General features: G+C 40.7%; 2 protein-coding genes across 5 annotated transcripts in view; both read right to left on the reverse strand.

The window, feature by feature from the left end:
* TRIP11 (thyroid hormone receptor interactor 11) overlaps positions 1-8,337 on the reverse strand; it is a 63,492-nt gene extending 55,155 nt beyond the window's left edge. The window contains exons 1-2 of one of the 3 annotated variants that reach the window (XM_046647528.1): positions 5,371-5,921; positions 1,031-1,089 (exon numbers count right to left, since the gene is read on the reverse strand). In XM_046647528.1, the coding sequence (XP_046503484.1) occupies positions 1,031-1,089; positions 5,371-5,509 (198 nt within the window). In that variant the 5' untranslated portion in view covers positions 5,510-5,921. Of the gene's footprint in view, positions 1-1,030; positions 1,093-5,370 lie in introns of all 3 variants that reach the window. The other 2 variants (XM_046647527.1, XM_046647529.1) reach the window with 2 other exon arrangements.
* A 4,127-nt stretch (positions 8,338-12,464) lies between these two features.
* ATXN3 (ataxin 3) overlaps positions 12,465-19,073 on the reverse strand; it is a 36,446-nt gene continuing 29,837 nt past the window's right edge. The window contains exon 11 of one of the 2 annotated variants that reach the window (XM_046647487.1): positions 12,465-16,509. In XM_046647487.1, coding sequence (XP_046503443.1) covers positions 16,415-16,509 — 95 coding nt within the window. In that variant the 3' untranslated portion in view covers positions 12,465-16,414. Of the gene's footprint in view, positions 16,513-19,073 lie in introns of both variants that reach the window. The other variant, XM_046647486.1, reaches the window with a different exon arrangement.

A 19,073-nucleotide genomic window follows, 5' to 3' on the forward strand; every position in this document is an offset into this window, starting at 1 on the left:
ACACACAGCTCTGCCATTTAATTTTTCTGGGTGAGCCTGTACTAATGTGCTTTCTCAAGGCTTTCTTTAGGGACTATAGGGACTAAAGAAGCTGTTGAGTTCATCTGTTACTAAAACACCTACCTATTAGATAATTACAGCTAAGGTCTCTTAAGTGCCACCAAACTGCCATCTTCTATTGAGGTGGAATCTACTGTAGTTCCTCTTGAGAGGTCCTTCTACTTTCAAATTCCACAATCTCATCTGGGTAATCCAGACCAGAGATCACTAATGCTTGTTCGCAGTAAATATTTTCTTAGATTTAAATTCAATTTTCTCCTTTTATGGGCTTAGCAGAAAGGAGAACATGCTTACTACAGTCCCCTAAGAAGATGTTCTGCTGAAATACTCTTAACTGTTCCCTCACTATTCTCATGCAAAGGCTAAAGAGTTGAGTGTCTTTAGTACTTCACAATAGATCCCACTTTAAATCCTTTCCTTTTCTTTATGACTTTCCTCTGAACCCTTTCCAAGTTTTCCTCATCCCCATTAAGTACAATGTCCAGAGCCAGTCACCATGAGGCACTGACTAATAACGGAAAAAAGGGTAAAATTAACTTGCTATTCCTATATTCTTAACTTCTTTGCTCACAAATATCACTTTCTTTCATGTTAGGGGATTAAAAACCTCTAGATTAAACAGAACTGCATTCTGCACTTACATGAAAATAAATGTACTACTGCAATTTAGCACACTGTTAGAACAGTAAACCCTTGATAATGAGAAATTGTTGCCACTAGTATTTCTACATTGGCAGCTTTCCCACTTTCAGCATACAGAAGCACAGATGGGAATATTAAATAGCAAAATGCAGTAACATGATATTCTCTAAAGGAAAATGATAACGCTTTAAAAGACTGACATAAAGGGGAAAAGAGAAAAAGTGGTAAGCAGTGCATTAGCAGAGAAGACTGAAATAAAGTATGAATAACTTTCATGGCTTCAAAAAGGAAAAATCTAAGTTCAATAGTAGTCTTTAATTTTCCTTACCTCTGATCTTAAGATTGCATGAATGGCTTCAATTTCTTTTCTCCTAGAATTAGGTAATTCTGCTACGAAAGAAACAGCATATACTGAATATATGATCAACATCATGTTAAGTAATTAATAGACATTTTAACGAAAATATATTTCACTGAGCTTTAAACAGAATGGTATGCTGACCTGAGAACAAATTCAGAAGACAAATATCACTTGATTTTTATCACAACTTTTTATTGCCACAAATGTTCTTTATTGTCACATAAGTCATTCTTTTTGCCTATCTTCTATACCCTAGGATGTCTACCTTTACTCCTTGGAAGTATTCACTGAAATTTTGTTACGGAAAATTAAGTTTTTACAAATTAAATCTCTCTCTGTTGGCTTAGTATAATTTTACATGAAACTATGAAACTGGGGTTTAAGATCTTCTAACTTCTGCACCCAATTTGTCGGAAGTACCATCGAGTCAATTCCAACTTCTAGCGACCCTGAGTAGAGCAGAGCAGAACGCTGCCCAGCCTTTCTGCGCCATCCTCTCACGGGACCCCCTCAGACAGTGCTCTGCTGCTATTCGTAGGTTTTCATGGCTAACTTTTCAGAAGTGGGTGGTCAGGCCCTTCCTCCTAGTCTGTCTTAGTCTGGAAGCTCCGTGGAAACCTATCCACCCTGGTGACCTTGCTAGTATTTGAAATATCAGTGGCGTAGCTTTCAGCATCACAGCAACACGCCACAGTATGACAACCCATAGATCTGCTCCCAATACTATCAAATAATTAATGACCTATAAACAAAGAATGAAAATGCACTAAAAGAACACTTATTTCAAGTAACAAGGACACAATTTATCTAAAATGGGGAATGAGCTCAGTCTGGTTTTGCACATTTTCATTTAAAAGGAGGGTCAGAGGGCCAGTACTGCCAAAATGACACTGTTGATGGTGCCAGAAAATCAACATCCACAGAGTTAGATTTTTTCCTAATTACTAATATTTCTCATTACAGCACTTTAATACTATAAAAATAACTTCTCTGAATTACAGTTTAAATCAAAAGAAAATACAAATGGGATCCAATAATAACAGTGACAAACCCACTCTTCTTCTTTTGAAAATTACCAGGTAGGGTTGCTTCTGTGGTTCTTTATACATCTTGCTTGAAACTCTGACAAGACTGTCTAATTGCCACTCAGAGGAGAACAAATTATAACCTAATCTGTTGAGTAAGGTAATTGTTAGAAGCAGCAATTGTTTCAAAGGGGGATTAAAAAACGTTTATGCAAACTTTCCCCTCTTACCCCGCACCAAAAATCCCTGCCTTTTTAAGAATAAAAGGGAAATGTTATGCAAACCAAAAAACTCTTCCTTAATGAGGGAAAACAAAAAATAACAGCTACGGTTTATTAATGCTTCCTATTTGCTAGGCACAGTGCTAGGCATTTTACACTCATGACTTCATTTAATCTTCCCAACCTCATGATAGGTATGGTTATCTCTATGTAACAGATAAGGAAACTCTGCTTTTTAGAGGATAAGTATTTAATAATTTGCTGAAGATCCCACAATTTGTAATGCATGGAAGTGTAATTTCAATCCACATCTGATTTAAAAGCCCAAGCTACTGGGGCCGGCCCCGTGGCCGAGTGGTTAAGTTCATGCGCTCGGCTTTGGCAGCCCAGGGTTTCGCCAGTTCAGGTCCTGGGCACGGACATGGCACTGCTTGTCAGGTCAGGCTGAGGCAATATCCCACATGCCACAACTAGAAGGACCCACAACTAAAATATACAACTATGTACTGGGGGGCTTTGGGGAGAAAAAGGAAAAAATAAAATCTTTAAAAGCCCAAGCTCCTAACCTTGAATAAATCAGTACAGTGTTTGCAGAACAGCAACTTTCTGATATTGTAAACACGGATGCTTTTCAAGCTGTACCAACAGTATTATTTTGGAACTGTTATCTTGTTCATTGCTGGCACAGGGCAGACACTCAATAATACTTGTTGAATGAACAAATGAACTGTACTCTGATGCTATTTTTAAACGATTTACAAAATCGATAAATTAGGTGTTAAGCAAGTCCTATGTTAACACAAAGGGAAATCAATAAAAGCATTAAGCAACTTTGCAGATCTTTAATCACTCACTCAGCAAAATTTTTACTGAGCATCTCCTACGCACGAAGGAAGATGCCACATGCTGATAATATAAGGATAAATACAATACAGTCCCTACCCTGGGCATCAAGGAAAGAGAGAAATTACAACTCAACACGGTAAGTGCTGTCAGAGAGAGATCCACAAAGTTCTGTTAGAACACAGATCGTGGCAATCAACTCAATCTGCCAGGGAGTGAGAATGGTTTCACCAAGTACTCGAAATGTAAGCGGGTCGTACAGGGAAAACTATTCTCCAGGCAGAGGAGGGGAAAGGAGGAAGTAGAAAAGGAAGGGCTTCTATGCAGAGGCTTGCAGTTGTGTAGGTACCTCACAAAACTCCCTGTGGCACAAGCTCTGGATGCAAGCCTGCATGTGTATATGAAAGTGCATATTATGGCAATTGGGACAGAAGGGGAGGGAACAAGAGGTAAGACCAGGAAAGACAGGGTGAACCCAGAGAGAACAGGTTTCTGGTCTCCCTAAACTAAGAGGTTTGGATTTTATCCCAGAAGTAAGAGAGTCAAGAGATTTTAAAGCACATTTATTTTGAGAAATGTAACTGGCAACACAACAGAAAACGGAGTGGAGCAGGGAGAAATGGGTGACAGGACATGAAAGAGAACTAGTGCATGGCAGAGAGAATGGAGGTCTGAACTAAAGAAGTAGGAGTAATAAAGGAAAGACAAACATAACAAACAATTCTGGCATAGGATGAACAAGATTTGGTAACCAGCGAAGCAGGAGATGAAAAAGAAAGGCAAAACAAAGATGACAAAGACTTCTAGTTTAGGAGATTGGGTAGATAGTGAAACCATTAAGATTGAAAATACAGGAGCACATTTGGTGAGAACAAAATGAATTCCACCTGAAGTCTGCAGGACATCCAGGTTGGGGGATGCATATTTTCTGGCTAAGGGTCAAAGGAAAAGCCAACTGTTTTCCCCCTACATAGGACACAAGAAAAGACTAGTTGTTTCCTGCGTTATCCAGCCCTTCTTTGCTTCTAGTGCCCTCAAGGTCATGTGACCCTCTCCTGAACACAGGAAGAATTCCTTTTAATCCCAAGCCCAACCTGTCCCATCCGATGTACCTCCCTCCCAAGGGGCACCCCAAGCAGTAAAATGGGTTTCAGCAGCTCCCCAATCTTCTTCCCTTCTAAATAGACCCGGCAGAAATTCTAAATATAAACAGTCTTTTTATCAAACTGTCCTTCTCTCCTTCAACCAAATAAATCTGAAAGCTCAGTTAAATAAGGATAAAAAAAAATTAAACCAGAACGCTGATTTATTAATTTTTAAGTAATAAAAATAAGGAGTTCCTTCCTGTCAAAGGAACTGCTCTCCTTCAAAAGTCCAGCCCATTATCTCTCTGGAGGCAGACCTAGATTGAAATTAAAGAACTCTTTTGATCTAAATAGTGCTTGCTGGAAGAAATATCAAGAAATCAAAACCGTAATTAACTGAACCATCGATTACCGTGTAACTCTGGGTCACTATTCATCAGTAAAACAAAACGAGGACTTCAAAGATGAGCGAAGGTTGCTAAGGATACCAAAATAGAGTATCTTCCTTGTTCTACTGTCGAAATATGAGAGGAATGGGCAATTAGGCACAAAAACACATTTTCAGCTCGAACGCTGTAATGTGTCACCAGAATAAGCAAAAATATAAAATAATAGGAAAAACATCCATAGCCATGTTTCACTAGCAATAGAGTCAAGCCAGAAACGGTAAGAGCCACACTAAATATTTTAATTACGAGTTACTTCAATTGTTACAAAAAAAACGAGGAAAACAAGAAAAAGTGACCATGTGTCATACAAAACTACTTTTTTGAACTGTGTCAGTATAAAGGAAGAAGATCAAAATCAGTACTGCCCCCAAGTTAAGGGCCAAGTAAGAGGTGGGCGTGGATGAACCAAACAAAAATAAACTCTACTCGACGCGGGAGCCGTCTCGCTCTGCTTTGGGACACCCAGAGCATTCAAAGGGAGGAGACCCAGAACTCTTCCCCTGACCCCAGGGGTCTTCTATCAGAGGAAATCGGTTAAGAAGAGGCAAAAGGAGGAGTGTGAGAAAAGGGCTGAGTGACAGTCCTCGGCGACCCGTCCGCGTCGCATGACAGATGGAGGTGGGGACCAAACGGACGCTCCCAGGGTCCCAGAAAAGCCCTCCCTCCCATCGCTCCAGCTGTTACCTTCCACTTCCTCCGTGCCCTCCATGAGCATATCCTTCGTAAAGTTTGAAATCTGGCCAGTGAGGGAAGCCAGGCTGCCCCCGACCTGACCCAGAGACTGGCCCAAGCCGGAGCCGAGGCCCCCAAGCCAGGACGACATCGCTGCGGGTTAGAGAACGACCTGTCCGCTCCGAGAAAAGCGTCCAGCGCCGTCGGACGACCCCGCCAAGTGTCCTCGAACCGCTGCCTCCGCGAGACGAATGCGAATCAAAACCCGCAGGATTCGATAGCACAAGGAGGGGTTCCTAAGCAACGCCGGCTCCGAGGGGCGCGCACCAACGGCCGCGCTCTGCCTAGAAACGCAGAGGCCTGGACGGGGGCTTTACCAGGGGCCCGCCTCCAGGGACACCGTCACCCCTGCGGGTCCTCTGCTCATCCCCGCGACTTCCCACCGTCCGGGTTGGGCCACTTCTTCCTCTGCTTTACTGACTTTCCCCAGTTCCGTGGGCAACTCCTGCCAACTCAACGCCGGCCGCCATGACACCCACTCTGAACGCGGCAGCGGGTCATAGAGAGGCGCCGCGGTGGTGTAGAAGGGCCCTGCGGAGCCGCCGGACGTGTCCTTGGCGCAAGGGAGCGTGGGATCGTGGAGGACCGAGTATGGCCAGCCCGTGCCGGCGCCTGCAGCCCAGGGCAAGGTCAGCGTCCACGTAGCCTCCTGGCTCTGGTGGAGGGGGTAGTAGCCTCAAGAACCCGTGGCGAAACGGCGCTCCCGGCCGGCTGCAGTTGGGTTTCAGGCAGAGCAGAGCCTCGGTGGGTGCCCCACGAAGCTGCGTGTCCTAGGAGCCCCTTGGACCCTCAACCGAGTTGGTGAAACCTGATTAACTCTGGCTACACCCGCGAAGGCAGCGTGCGAGGACACTTGGCGGGGTGGCTGCACCGCGCAGGAAGTAGCTTTACATAACTGATCACAAGTTACTGTATCGATTGTTCAGCAACCTCTCAAGACCTGCTCTGTTCCTGGCGCTACGGTAGCAGCTGAGAATACACAGATGAAAAGGCTGGCAAACTCAAGGGTCCAGGGAGGATAGACACGTATATTGATTACCTTCTATAGTACGGATTTCTTCTGGCGGCTCTCCAGCTCACAGTAGAAACCCTGCCTTCTTTAAAATACGAAGAGCTTTATTCATGAAGCCGACCCAACCCATGAAGAAACAGGCCACCTTTTTTCAAAATAGCTCATTAGAAGACAGCATGCAACTTATAGAAAAAATGCTGTTCCAATGTAAACTCTCTTGTGGTTTTGGTGGCACTAGCTGTGCAAGTGCCCACCCCTCCCACAGACCTGTCACACAAGGTGGTATGCACACCAGTGTCCTGCCTTGCCCGCTTTCCTCCCTAAAGGAAGAAAGGTCACGTGACTTACAAGCAATTGTTGCAATGACACGTGGACGCACATTACCTGACGGGAGAGGCTACCACATTTTCGCTTTCAAAAGAATGGAATAGATGTGCAGGTCTTTTAAGCAGAGTAATAAATGCGCTGGCATCTTTCTCTTTGATTTTATTCACAGGAGGGGCCACCACAGATTGCACCATTTGTGAATGGAACACTGGGAATGCCTCCGGTATTTGGAATCAATGGCACCAGGCAATAGTAACTCGCCCTGAAATGTGAATGCTTTTGAAAGAAAATTTCCATCTCGCTTTGGAAGAGTTTATTAAGTGTTTTCCATATATTTGAAAGACGTCATTGTCCATGGGTTAGATGTGCAGACTCCGGGGCCTGACTGCCTGGATCTTTCCCTTATTAGCTATATGACCTTGGGTAGGTTACTAAACCTATCGGTGCATCAGTTTCTCATTTGTCAAATGGGGAATGATAATAACAGTGCCTACTGGATGGGATTGTTAGGAGGACTAAGTAAGCTAATATTTCTAAGTGCTTGGAACAGTGCCTGGTACATGGTGAGTTCTAGTTAAGTGTTTGTAAAGGTTTTAAATAGTGGTATACGGGTGACCTGCAACTTATTAATGTGTCTACCTTTATTCTGGGCAGTGGGAATACAGCAGGAGAAAAAAAAAACACACACACACACAAAGTCCCTGGTCTCATGGAGCTTGCTTTCTACTGGAAAGGGGCAGATGTTAAATAAAATGTAACAGATATAAAACAGATGGTGATGACTGCTATGAGGAAAAAAAAAAAAAGACAGGGTAAGGATGATATGGAAAGGCTGTGGGGAGACAGGGCACTTGTAATGTTGTAGAGAGTGGTCAGGGAAGGGCTCACTGATAAGGTGATGTTTGAACCGAGACTTGGAGGAAGGAAAAGAGTGAGATATGTGGGTATCTGGGAAACAGCAGTCCAGCAGAAAGAAACAACTGATGCCAGGGTCCTTTGGCAGGTTAGAGGATCAGCAAAAAAGGCAAGGATGGTTGGAGCAGAGGGGGCTGGGAAAGGGTAGTAAGCAATGAGGACCAAGAAGCAAGAACAGGAGAGGGCAGACCACACAGAGCCTGGTAGCTGTTGTAAGGACTCCAGCTTTTACACAGAGTGGGATGTGGAACCATTAGTTAGACGGAGAACCGTTAGTGGGATGGGGGACTGCTTTGAGCAGAGTCGTCACATGAACTTAGGACCTCACTGGGTACCTCGGTGACAGTGAAAGTTTAGCCGCTGTAAGTCAAGCTCATATTTTCTACAAGTGTGAAGTCTCCAGAGTGACATTTCCATAAATCCATGTCATGCCATAAAGATACTGCAAATAATGAAGAAAACAAACACAAAGATATGCCTTTACATCATTTATTAAGTGATTAACATAAAAGCTACATCCTAGAAGTTCCTTATGGGGGATTTTTTCTGTGGGATTCACTATGGCCCAAGAAACTTAAAAGTGTGATTCTGATAAATAACATGATATGATGTTTGGGATGTGCTTCAAAATAATAGGGGCAGGGTAAATAAAACAAGAATTGTCAGCAATTTGCTCATTATTGAAGCTGGGTAACGAGTACACAGGGGTTCATTATAGGAGTCTTTTACTTTTGCATATGTTTGAAATTTTTCATAATAAAAAATTAAAAGACATACAAGTTTGATGACGTCTGGGCTGAAGACCCTCCTCCTTCTCCTGCCAAATACTCCTGTAGTTAATATAGGTGTTCATCGTTCCACGAGCAGCAAAACCAGCCCAGCACAATCAAACATACCACAACAGACAAAGCCCGTGAACCTGAGTGGCTCCAGGCAGTGGCGTCTAGGCTGCCCGGTTGAAATTCTCAACCTAGGACTTTTGAAACCACGTGGATATAAACAGGAAAAAAAAAAAGGCAAACAAAAAACTACTATCAGCTGCAAACTGGTGTTCGTTTCTGAAGAGGTGGGATTATCAATATTTCTATAGGAAAAACAGTTCCTTTGAGAAAACCATCCAAATGGGTTTATGTATACAAGTGTAAAGCAAAAAGCCATTTTTAAAGTAGACTTTAAAATATTAGTCTGATCTTTCCCTCTGAATTTCTAAATATGATGCTTAAAATGCCATTTTTCTCATTAATTTTAGACATGGTGTACCAACTTTCTATTATGGAAAACAGAAGATTTACCACTCTTCTGTTACCCTGTGATGCCACTTCCCTTCCTTAGAGTTCCCAATATAGTGCTATCATGAATATTGGTAAAATCACTAATCAACATTCACCTTGTATAACTATATCAGTATTGTCCATTGCTGAGCCAAGAGGTGTGTACAAAGATTACATATCCTTTATTTTTCAACTTTTTTTCTTCCTGAAGTTAACAAATTCCATCTTTTAAATTTGCGCAATTTCCTGTTACTGCAGAATCACTAATCCTTCTAAAACTTACTAACAAATTGTAAAACATGCTAATTCTGTTTTCAACAAAGCATCAATAATTCTATTATTTGTTTACACTCAGTCCTCTCTACCCAAAACCCTATGGTTTTCTGCTCCATTCTCCCTCTGACTATTCTCTGGGCCCTGTTTTTCTTACTGGAAGCTTATAGAATCTTCTCTTTACCTCTGATGCTCTGAAATTATAACAGTGTGCCTCAGGGTGAGTTTGTTTGTTGTTTCATTCATTATGCTGGGCACTCAGCAAACCCTTTCAAAAACCATTATCTTTTACTTCTGCAAATTATTTAAAATATTTTTAAAGTATTTTTTATTGATGGATTCCTTCTAACAAATCTGTTTTTTCGGAAACTTTTAGTCAATTCTCCTGATTTCAGACTACATTTCACCCCCACCTTCCAAGATAGTTGTTGCTTTCATTTTTTGTGTACTGTTGGGCGTACTTTTCTTAATGCTTAGTATTCAGCTTCCTCAGTTCTGCTCATTCTGTATCAACTCTCCATCTAACACAAAGATGTTCACATCTCACTTCTGCTGTTGTCTCACCTGGCAGTGACTGCTAATTGCCCCCAAAAGTCTCTTCTCCCCTTCAAGCATAGTCATTGAACGCTCACTTTCCACCTGGGTGCATGCCCAGTGTCCCTCCTGATCCCCTCATCCCTTTACCATTTTCATTCACACCTGTTTTTGGGGTGCTTTCATTCTGAACAGCCATCACCTCTTTCTCTCTGGCAAAGGATCGTCTTTGGGCAGCCAATGCCCACATTGTCTGTGTGCCCAGAGAGCTGAAACACAGCCTTGTTCAGCGATATTTTTAAATGATGCAGCTCCCTCGCCTGTGGGGAGGGACAACTCCAAGATATGAATATACAGATACTCAGATATGCATCACTACAGTTGATGATGTGGATTGATGGGCAAAGTACCATCCTACGTGTTCAGAACTGAACTATAGTGATGAAAAAAAGTGCATAAACTTAACAGGAAGAGAAACAAAGTCAACAAGCGGGGACTAGGAGCCTTGGCTAAAATTCTAATCTGAAACAGGTTAAACAGTATCTGTAGTGTTAAAAATTCAGCCAATTTTTTGGGTTGCTTACGGTGGACACTGGCATGGAATGCTCTTTGGTAGAAGGTGTAGTTAATAGGCCTTTTAAGAGATGATTTTTTTAAAAAGGCTTGGGGATATTCTAGAAAGGAGAGAATATTCTAGAAAGTGGAGCCAGATTGGTTGGTGTAGTAAAATGTAAATACAATTAAACATATTTTTATAAAACTTTACATGATAAGATTTTGCCTATAGAGGCTGGCCTGGTGGCACAGTGGTTAAGTTTGCGTGTTCCGCTTTCGTGGCCTGGGGTTCGCTGGTTCGGATCCCCGGTGCGGACATGGCACTGCTTGTCAAGCCGTGCTGTGGTAGGCGTCCCACGTATAAAGTAGAGGAAGATGGGCATGGATGTTAGGTCAGGGCCAGTCTTCCTCAGCAAAAAGAGGAGGATTGGCAGCAGATGTTAGCTCAGGGCTAATCCTCCTCCTCAAAAAAAAAAAAAGATTTTGCCTACATTTCAACTGCATCTTTTGTTCATTACCTGCTGGCCTCTTCAGTGTTCTTTCTTCCTCAGACACAAGCAGCCACTCCTCACATCAGAGCCATCAAGCCTGTTGTTCCCTCAGGCATGTATGGTGGCACACCTTTGCATGGCTGCCTCATCATTTTTCAGGTGTCTGTTTGAATGTCACCTCTGCAGAGGCCTTCCTTGAACCCAGTCTGAAGCAACCCACCTCCCAGTCACACTCCATCACATCATCCTGTTTTGTCTTCCTGTCTCACTGGACAAACAGCTCCTAACATGTTATGATGTTATGTTCATTACTTTCAATGTTTCTTCTGCTGGGTGGTCAACTAGCATGCAAGCACCATGAGAGCAGAGTATCTTATTCATGGCTCTGTTTGAAGAACCCAGACTATGCCAGGCACATAGTAAGTGCTGAGATGTTTTGTTGAATGAATGAATGATCTAGGAGTTGCTTCTCTAGCGGCCCCTGAGACGAAGGGTGGCAGGGCTTCCTGACACAGGGAGAAATGGAACAATCTTGGGAAAGAACAGGGCACAGGAAAAGGGTGGTAGTTCAGTTCAAAGAGAAAGAGTCCTCGTAGCAGGGAATGGCCAGTGAACTTTAGAGACAGGGATAGCAAAGTGGCAAAGGACAGGGGGCAAGGAGAGTGTAAGAGTGCCTGGAGGTGGGGAAGAGCCTGGCTTATTTGAAAACCTGTCAGGAGGCCTCCTAGGACCACAGTGTGTACAGGGAAATGGCAAGAGTACAGGCTGGAGAGGTCAGCTGGACCCAGATTACCTATAAAGTGAACAAGGAGCATTTGGTAATGCAGACACAAAATGATTAAAAGGATCCTAAAATATGCAAATCTTCAGGATAAGGACAACCCCCAAATTCCCTAATTTTTATAAAAGATGAAGTTTCTAGCTAACATATAAAATGGGCCTTCAAATCAATTTGTATTTCATGGGGCCCACAGGTGAGTGTTGGTGAGACCAGAGCCATTTGGTGGCATCCAAAACAATGAATTGGTCCTTCTAAGCTCTAAGCTATGAAGTTATGCTAAAAGATGCATGTAATCAATTTGAAACTTTTATCTTTCAAAATTTGTGCCCAACCCAAATTCAAGCTAATATGGATATACAGCCTCATCATAAAACTTGAGGATTCTACAATCCTCAGTCAGTCCAGGTGGATTCCCATGATTACAGTTAGTGTAGTGTCCAGCGTTGGATAAAGTGAGGAAAAATAGCACTCTTAAAAATTCTTACTCATGTGCTTTGTTTGGCTCTAAGGGTTAAAAACACAATTGAGCCAATATTTAAAAATCAGATTTCAAATAAAAATTTGGAATTTTTAGCTTCTCTTAGAAAAGATCAGAGCTCCAGTAATAACAGGCGCTTTGGTAGCAGTTAGCTGGAATGGAGCATCAGTGGGCTCCCAAGGCCTCCTTCATTCCTTACCGAGTCTATAACATAATGCTTCTCAAACTGCACTTGGCACATGAATCCCCTGGGGCCCGTGTTAAAAATGCAGGCCCTGACTCAGTAGGTCGGAGTGTGCCTTGCAATGGCATTTCTGAAAAGCTCTTAGCTCCTGCAGATGCTGCTGGTCCTCCAACCATACTTTGAAAGCAAGGCTCTGCATTAACAAGAAACACATCAAAACGGAAATAAAAAAGCAAACATTATCTTTATTTAATAATCTTTGATATTTAAAATACAACTCATCAAACATCCACATTAACAATAGAATCCTCAGTGTTCAACAGTGCTTTGGAAGCCCGGCTTTTCTAAGGACCAGACAGGAAGGCCCGTGTGTATAATAACGGCAAAAGAACTCAGAGAGAGAGGAGCACACACAGAAGGGCTGCAGTGTTGGGTCCTGAGCAAATGGCACTGCCACAGTGCACTTGTGTCATGGCCAAAAGACAATGCTTTTTATTTCAGATGTTTTTTGTACTTGAGTTTCAAAGTTTATTTATACAGAACAGTAATTTTTAAAAAGTTATTCCTACTAGTCCAGTGTTGCAGAAATTAGATAATCACATTCAAATAGACGTTTTCCTCTTCAAAAAAAAAAAAAAAACAAACATTAAAAAAAATTCCTGGAAACATTCACCTTTGAACTATGCAAGAGACGACTGAAGTGCTTCCGCAACACATCAGGAATTTCACATACATTTCACTAATGCTTCCCCCTCCTTGTTTACAAAGCCATGGTCTTAAAAATTTATCGATACACTATTATTATTAAACATGCCAATTACTCTCAATTTAGACGTGATGTTACTAGCATTAATTGTTAAAATGCCAGACCATTTTGGAAGATCATGTATACATTTAAACGCTTGTTAGGGCTCAGATACAACAAACGATGTACTTTGATAGTGGCCATGGGCCTTTCCAATTGCAGATAAAGTTTTTAATATGAAGTCGTCAATATTAACTATTGAATCCTCTTAAGGATTGAAAACATCAAGATTTATTTTTTAACTGGAGATATTTCAATTATAATCATTACGTTTTGCTTATGCACTGAATCACTCTTTTTTTAATTTGCACAGGTCAATTGGGCCAATTTTAAAACATTCGGTAAATCTTGGCACTAGTATGATACTATAGAAACAGTGTCAAACCTGCAGACATTAAAAATGTGATTGAGGCTTTGACTGGAATAAAACTCACTTTATTCAACTTAATATTAAATGAAACAATGTGGTCTACTGGTAGTTTTGCATATAATGATCCTCAACTAGTTCTGAGCTTTATTCCTCACTAACTTTGGCATGAATAAAGTCTTAAGAAAAATCAAATTTTAAAGAAAAAAAGCACCTCATTAAACATCCTGTGGATTGTAAATTATTTGGCCAAGATCTTAGAGCTGAAATATAGTCTACCTGCAGCAACCTCTTCAAACAATATACATTACTGAAATACTTCTATGTTAATTACTGTAAAAAAAAATGTATGTTGATGCTTTTAGATCAGAGGTTAACTACTCTGACTTTTTAAAATATAAATAACTACTTATTAAATCCACGACATCTCAAAATATGAAAGGAGTATTTCCAAAGCTTGTTTAAACTTTACTTATACCACTAGCATCGCCACTGCATGTATTTATCCTGGTCATACAAATTATACATTAGAAAAATGATACCAATAGTTTAAATATTAAACATTAAGGTGTTCCCAATTGATAAAACAGAATGGAAATCTTTATATAAATAAAGTTCTTAGCAGGACAGTTACTGTGACTTTGTTGGTCCTGACTTTCTTGCAGGTGGTTTATAGTAAACAGCAGTTCCTGATGTGTGAACTATAGCTTTGTATAACTTTTAAATTCTCTGATACTGTGCTTATGATTTATGAGCATTGGCATCTTTTCATACCAGCTAATCAATTAAGAAATGGAATCTAAAGGTTCAAACGAATTTAAGCCGATCCACGGATGATGGCAGTTCACCAGTGACTCTGGCTCTGCCTGCCAAATAGAACGATTTCACAACAAACTAAAGAAACACATTCAGACATATCCAGTGTGTGCTCAGCTCTGCTTTAAAAAAAATCCCTAACAAACGAAGGTCAACACGCCCTATTTCCTTAAGTGCTGTGACAGGGGCGTGCAGTCTAAGAACTCTGTAAACTCGAAGTCTGAAACTTTCAGATGCATATCTGCTTTCTCATTGTTATATCAGGAAGTTTGTCAACTCAAGTGTACAAAAGGCTTAGTGTAATTTTTCAATGGGAAAAGGTATAGGCCAAATATCCACGGGAAACATGAGCAGCAAACTGGGGATAATTACAGAAACGTTCAGTCTTAAAATATTTTGGTTTGTAAATCCTGAGGGGGTAGTACGAAACTCCACCACCCCTTGCAGTTCTAAAGTTTTAAAATTCTTCTGAAACATTTTCAAGTGTCAAAAGAAAGCTTTAGATTTTAAAGTAAACCTGTCTAATTTCATGTAAGGGAAACTTCATAAAACTTCATTTGGCACAAAATAATGACTAAAAAATCTGTCTCTATCTAAGAGAAAGCTATTTCATAATCATTAATAAAAGGCATTTTCTCATCTCTTTTCAGTTAGCAATAAATCCTAGGTCAAAAAAATTTCCCTGATAAAATACGTGCAGCCATACACCAACATGGCAACATACTATACTTTTTTAAGTTGTTGGCTGAAATTTCTTCTTAAATTTTAGCCTATGAACAATTCGACATTCAAAAGGGCTTCAAAAGGGGATGGAGAATGAGGCGTGGGGAGTAGACGACAGATCTAAAACACCATTTCAGAGACATGGGTAATTTTCACCAAAATCATACCACTGGATTGACCCAGCAAGAAACTCCATGTGCATCCCAATTAGAGAATGTTTATCAAAACTAAAGATTTTATTTACAGACCATTAAGTACCATGTGACTTCTATCATTCTTAAGCTATCTAAACATGATGCAAGTGTCAAATTACAGTATAAATTTAAATATATTTCATTAGTAAATCATGTTCATGTTCCAGATGATCATCTCTGGCAAGCTATACCTACTAGAAGATGCACAGCGGAAGCAGACCTCTACATTCCACGACTCAACTGTCACCAGAACAGAAAGCTCCAGTCACAAGAGAGAGAAAAAAAAGGAAACTGCTACTATAATTGAAGGCCAAATGTTGTCTACCACATTCATGATGGGTATTATATGCTAAGTCTTATAGCAGAAGGAAACTTGCTTGCATACTATGCTTCTATTTTTCTCAGCTGGAAAAGAAAGGAAATAATAAGGTGCAGGAAAGAGGGTCACAACAAAGCTGTGAAGTTCGGACAGGATTGAGAAGACATTCGTAAAGCGACTGGGAAAGGACATGCGCACACATTTAAAAAAGGCTCATTTATTCTCAAATACTTGTGCAGAGCTGATTTCAGAGTTTGGGAATGCACCAGAATCATGAAATAATGATCCCATCTTAGAGGGCTGAAAAAACAAATCCTCAAGAAAGGTCCCCATCTTTCAAAAGAGCTGTAGAAAAATAATGAAAACCAAGTCACAGAGGAATTGTGATCAGAGAAAATAACACAAGGAAACACCCAAGCACACGATACATAGTTAGAGGGAGAACAGCTTGTCCTTCTGGAACCGTTACTATTATTAACACAGATGAGACACTGTCCTAAAAGGTCAATTTGGTTAACAAAAAAATAAAAGCAATGATTAGATGATGAAAGTGAGCCAAATTACCTAGACCAAAGGGAGGAAAAGAAAACAAAATGTATCGAAAAAGTTCTGTGGCAAGAGCTAATCAGTTGGTCTGCAAAAAGATCCAAGAAAAATGCCCTAATTTTAGACACGTTAGATATTGCACATTCAAAAAAGAAAAAGGAACATTTAGAAAACTATTTTAAATTTCTTTAATTGCTGAATGCCTCTTTGGCTAGTATTTGGAGGATCATTATTTAGTCCTACAACTAACGCATTTTTCCACTTTCTCATCTTTTTGTTTGCAAACCACCTAAAAGTCTTATTTCCTCTGCTGAACATTGCTCTCTGTGACACATTACCAAAATGGACCCTAACTCACAGGATAATGTTGGAAAGTATGAACATCTAAATGGTTTGTAAAAGGTATTATTGTTTTCCTTCGGTTTTGAGATCACTTCTAACAGCTTCTAAAGACATGGTCACAGCCGCCCGAAGCATGTCTTCTTCACTCATAGCATCACCTGCTGGGAAAGAAAACACATGTATCCTTAGAAGTTTCTGGAAAATTCTCAGTCATCAGAAGGTAAGCTCTTAGAATATGTATTTCTATTTGACTACTATAGTTTCCTTTTTTAAAATTGTTTAAAAATTCATGGAGTAAGATTTACTCTTTAGGGTTCTATAAATTTTGACAAATGCAGCGAGTTGTACAACTACCATCGCCACCCATACAGAACTGTTCCACTGCCTGAGAAAGTCCCCTCACGCTGCCCCTCTGTGGTCAATGCCCAACCCTTAATCCTAGGCAGCCATTGATATGTTCTCTACCCTATAGCTGTGCCTTTTCCTGCATCTCAGCACAAAAGGAATCACAGTGAGTATGTAGCCTTTTGAGTGTAGCTTCCTTCACTTAACATAATGCATTTATTTTGTATTTGAAAACAAATGCGGGGCTGGCCCTGTGGCCGAGTGGTTAAGTTCGCACGCTCCGCTGCAGGTGGCCCAGTGTTTCGTTGGTTCGAATCCTGGGCGCGGACATGGCACTGCTCATTGAACCACGCTCAGGCAGCGTCCTACATGCCACAACTAGAAAGACCCACAACGAAGAATATACAACTATGTACCGGGGGGCTTTGGGGAGAAAAAGGAAAAAATAAAATCTTTAAAAAAAAAGAGAAAACAAATGCATTATGCTAAGTGAAAGAAAATATAACTTTGTTGTGTATATCGACAATTCATTACTTAAAAAAATTTGCTTTGAAATAATTAGTCACAGAAAGTAGCAAAGAGGGGCTGGCCCAGTGGCTGAGTGGTTAAGTTCGCGTGCTCCGCTGCAGGCGGCCCAGTGTTTCGTTGGTTCGAATCCTGGGCGCGGACATGGCACTGCTCATCAAACCACGCTGAGGCAGCGTCCCACATGCCACAACTAGAAGAACCCACAACGAAGAATATACAACTATGTACCGGGGGGCTTTGGGGAGAAAAAGGAAAAAATAAAAAATTAGGCTCTTGCATTTAAAAAAAAAAGAAAGTAGCAAAGATAGTTCAGAGAGGTCCTGTGTGCACTTTGGCTCAATTTCACACAATAGTTAAATCTCACTGATGACAGCTCCAACCAAAGCCTGGATATTGACACTGTACAATGTTGGGTGTAGTTCTAAGGCATTTTATCCTATGTGCAGATTCGTGTGACCATCACTACCACTTTCAAGACAGACAACTGTTATGGTACCACAAAGATCTCCCGCCTGTTATCCCTTCATATTCACACCCGCTTCTCTTCCCCAACCTTCCCTAACTACAGGCAACCACTCATTTATTCTCTCTCTATATAAATTTGTCATTTTAGAACGTTACACAAATAGCATCATACAGCATGAGATCTTTTGAGATTGCTTTTTTGCCCTCAGCATAACGCCATGGAGACTCATCCAAGTTGTTGCACTATTAACAGCTGGTTTCTTTTGAATCATGAGTAGCACCCCAGGTATGGATCCACTACAGCTTACTATCCGCCTACCATAGGATATTTTGGTTTTGGATTATGACAAATAAAGGTGCCATAACATTTGCACACAGATTTTTGCATGGACAGAAGTTTTCATTTCTCTGAGTTTAAATGCTCAGGAGTGTAACTGCTGGGTTGTACGGTCAGTGTATGTTCCATTTTTATAGAAATTGCCAAATTATTATCTGGAGTGGCTATACCAGTTCAAATGAAATGTAGACATTTTACCTCCCTTTATATCCCTTTACTCTCCCATTTATAATGTAACTGCCTTAAAGACTTCCTATATTTACACTAAAAACCAAATCAATGTTATAATTCTTGCTTTAATCATCAAGCATAATTTAGAAAACTCAAAAATAGAGGAAAATCTATTGCGTTTATCCATATTTTTATTCTATTGTTCTTTTTTCATTCCTAATGTTCCAAGTTACTTCTTTTATCATTTCTGCTTAGAGAACTTCCTTTAGCCATTATTTTAGGGTAAGTCTGAAGGTGACAAATTCTCTAATATTCCCTTTTATTCCTGAAGCACGTTTTCACTGGATACAGAACTCTGGGTTGAGAGTTCCTTTCTTTCCACACTTGAAAAATCTTGTGCTGCTTCCTTCTGACCTCCCTGATTTCAGATGAGAAACCTGCTGTCACGCAAATTGCTGCAGATAAGGTGTTTCTGGCTGTTTTCAAGATTTTCTTGTTTTCTCTTCAGTTTTCAGAAGTTAGGCTACGATGTATCTTCGTGTGGATTTCTCTGGCTTTATCTTGTTTGGGATTCACTCAGCTTCCTGAATCTGTAGGTTTGTATCTTTTGCCAAATTTGGGGAATTTTCAGCCGTCACCTCCACCCTCTTTCTCATGTCCTTCTCGTACTCCCAAGGCACAAATGTTACATTTTTTATTATAGTCCCACAGGTCTCGAAGGCTCCACTAATTATTTCCAGTCTAATTCTCTCTGTTGCTCAGAATGGGTAATTTCTATGGTTCTGTCTTCAAGGTCACTGATTCTTTCCTCTGTCCTTCCATTCACCTGGTGGGTCCACCCACTGAGTTTTAAAATTTCAGCTATTGCCATTTTTC

This window comes from Equus quagga, chromosome 20 (genome assembly GCF_021613505.1).
Source record: "Equus quagga isolate Etosha38 chromosome 20, UCLA_HA_Equagga_1.0, whole genome shotgun sequence".
NCBI classification, from domain to species: Eukaryota; Metazoa; Chordata; class Mammalia; order Perissodactyla; family Equidae; genus Equus; species Equus quagga.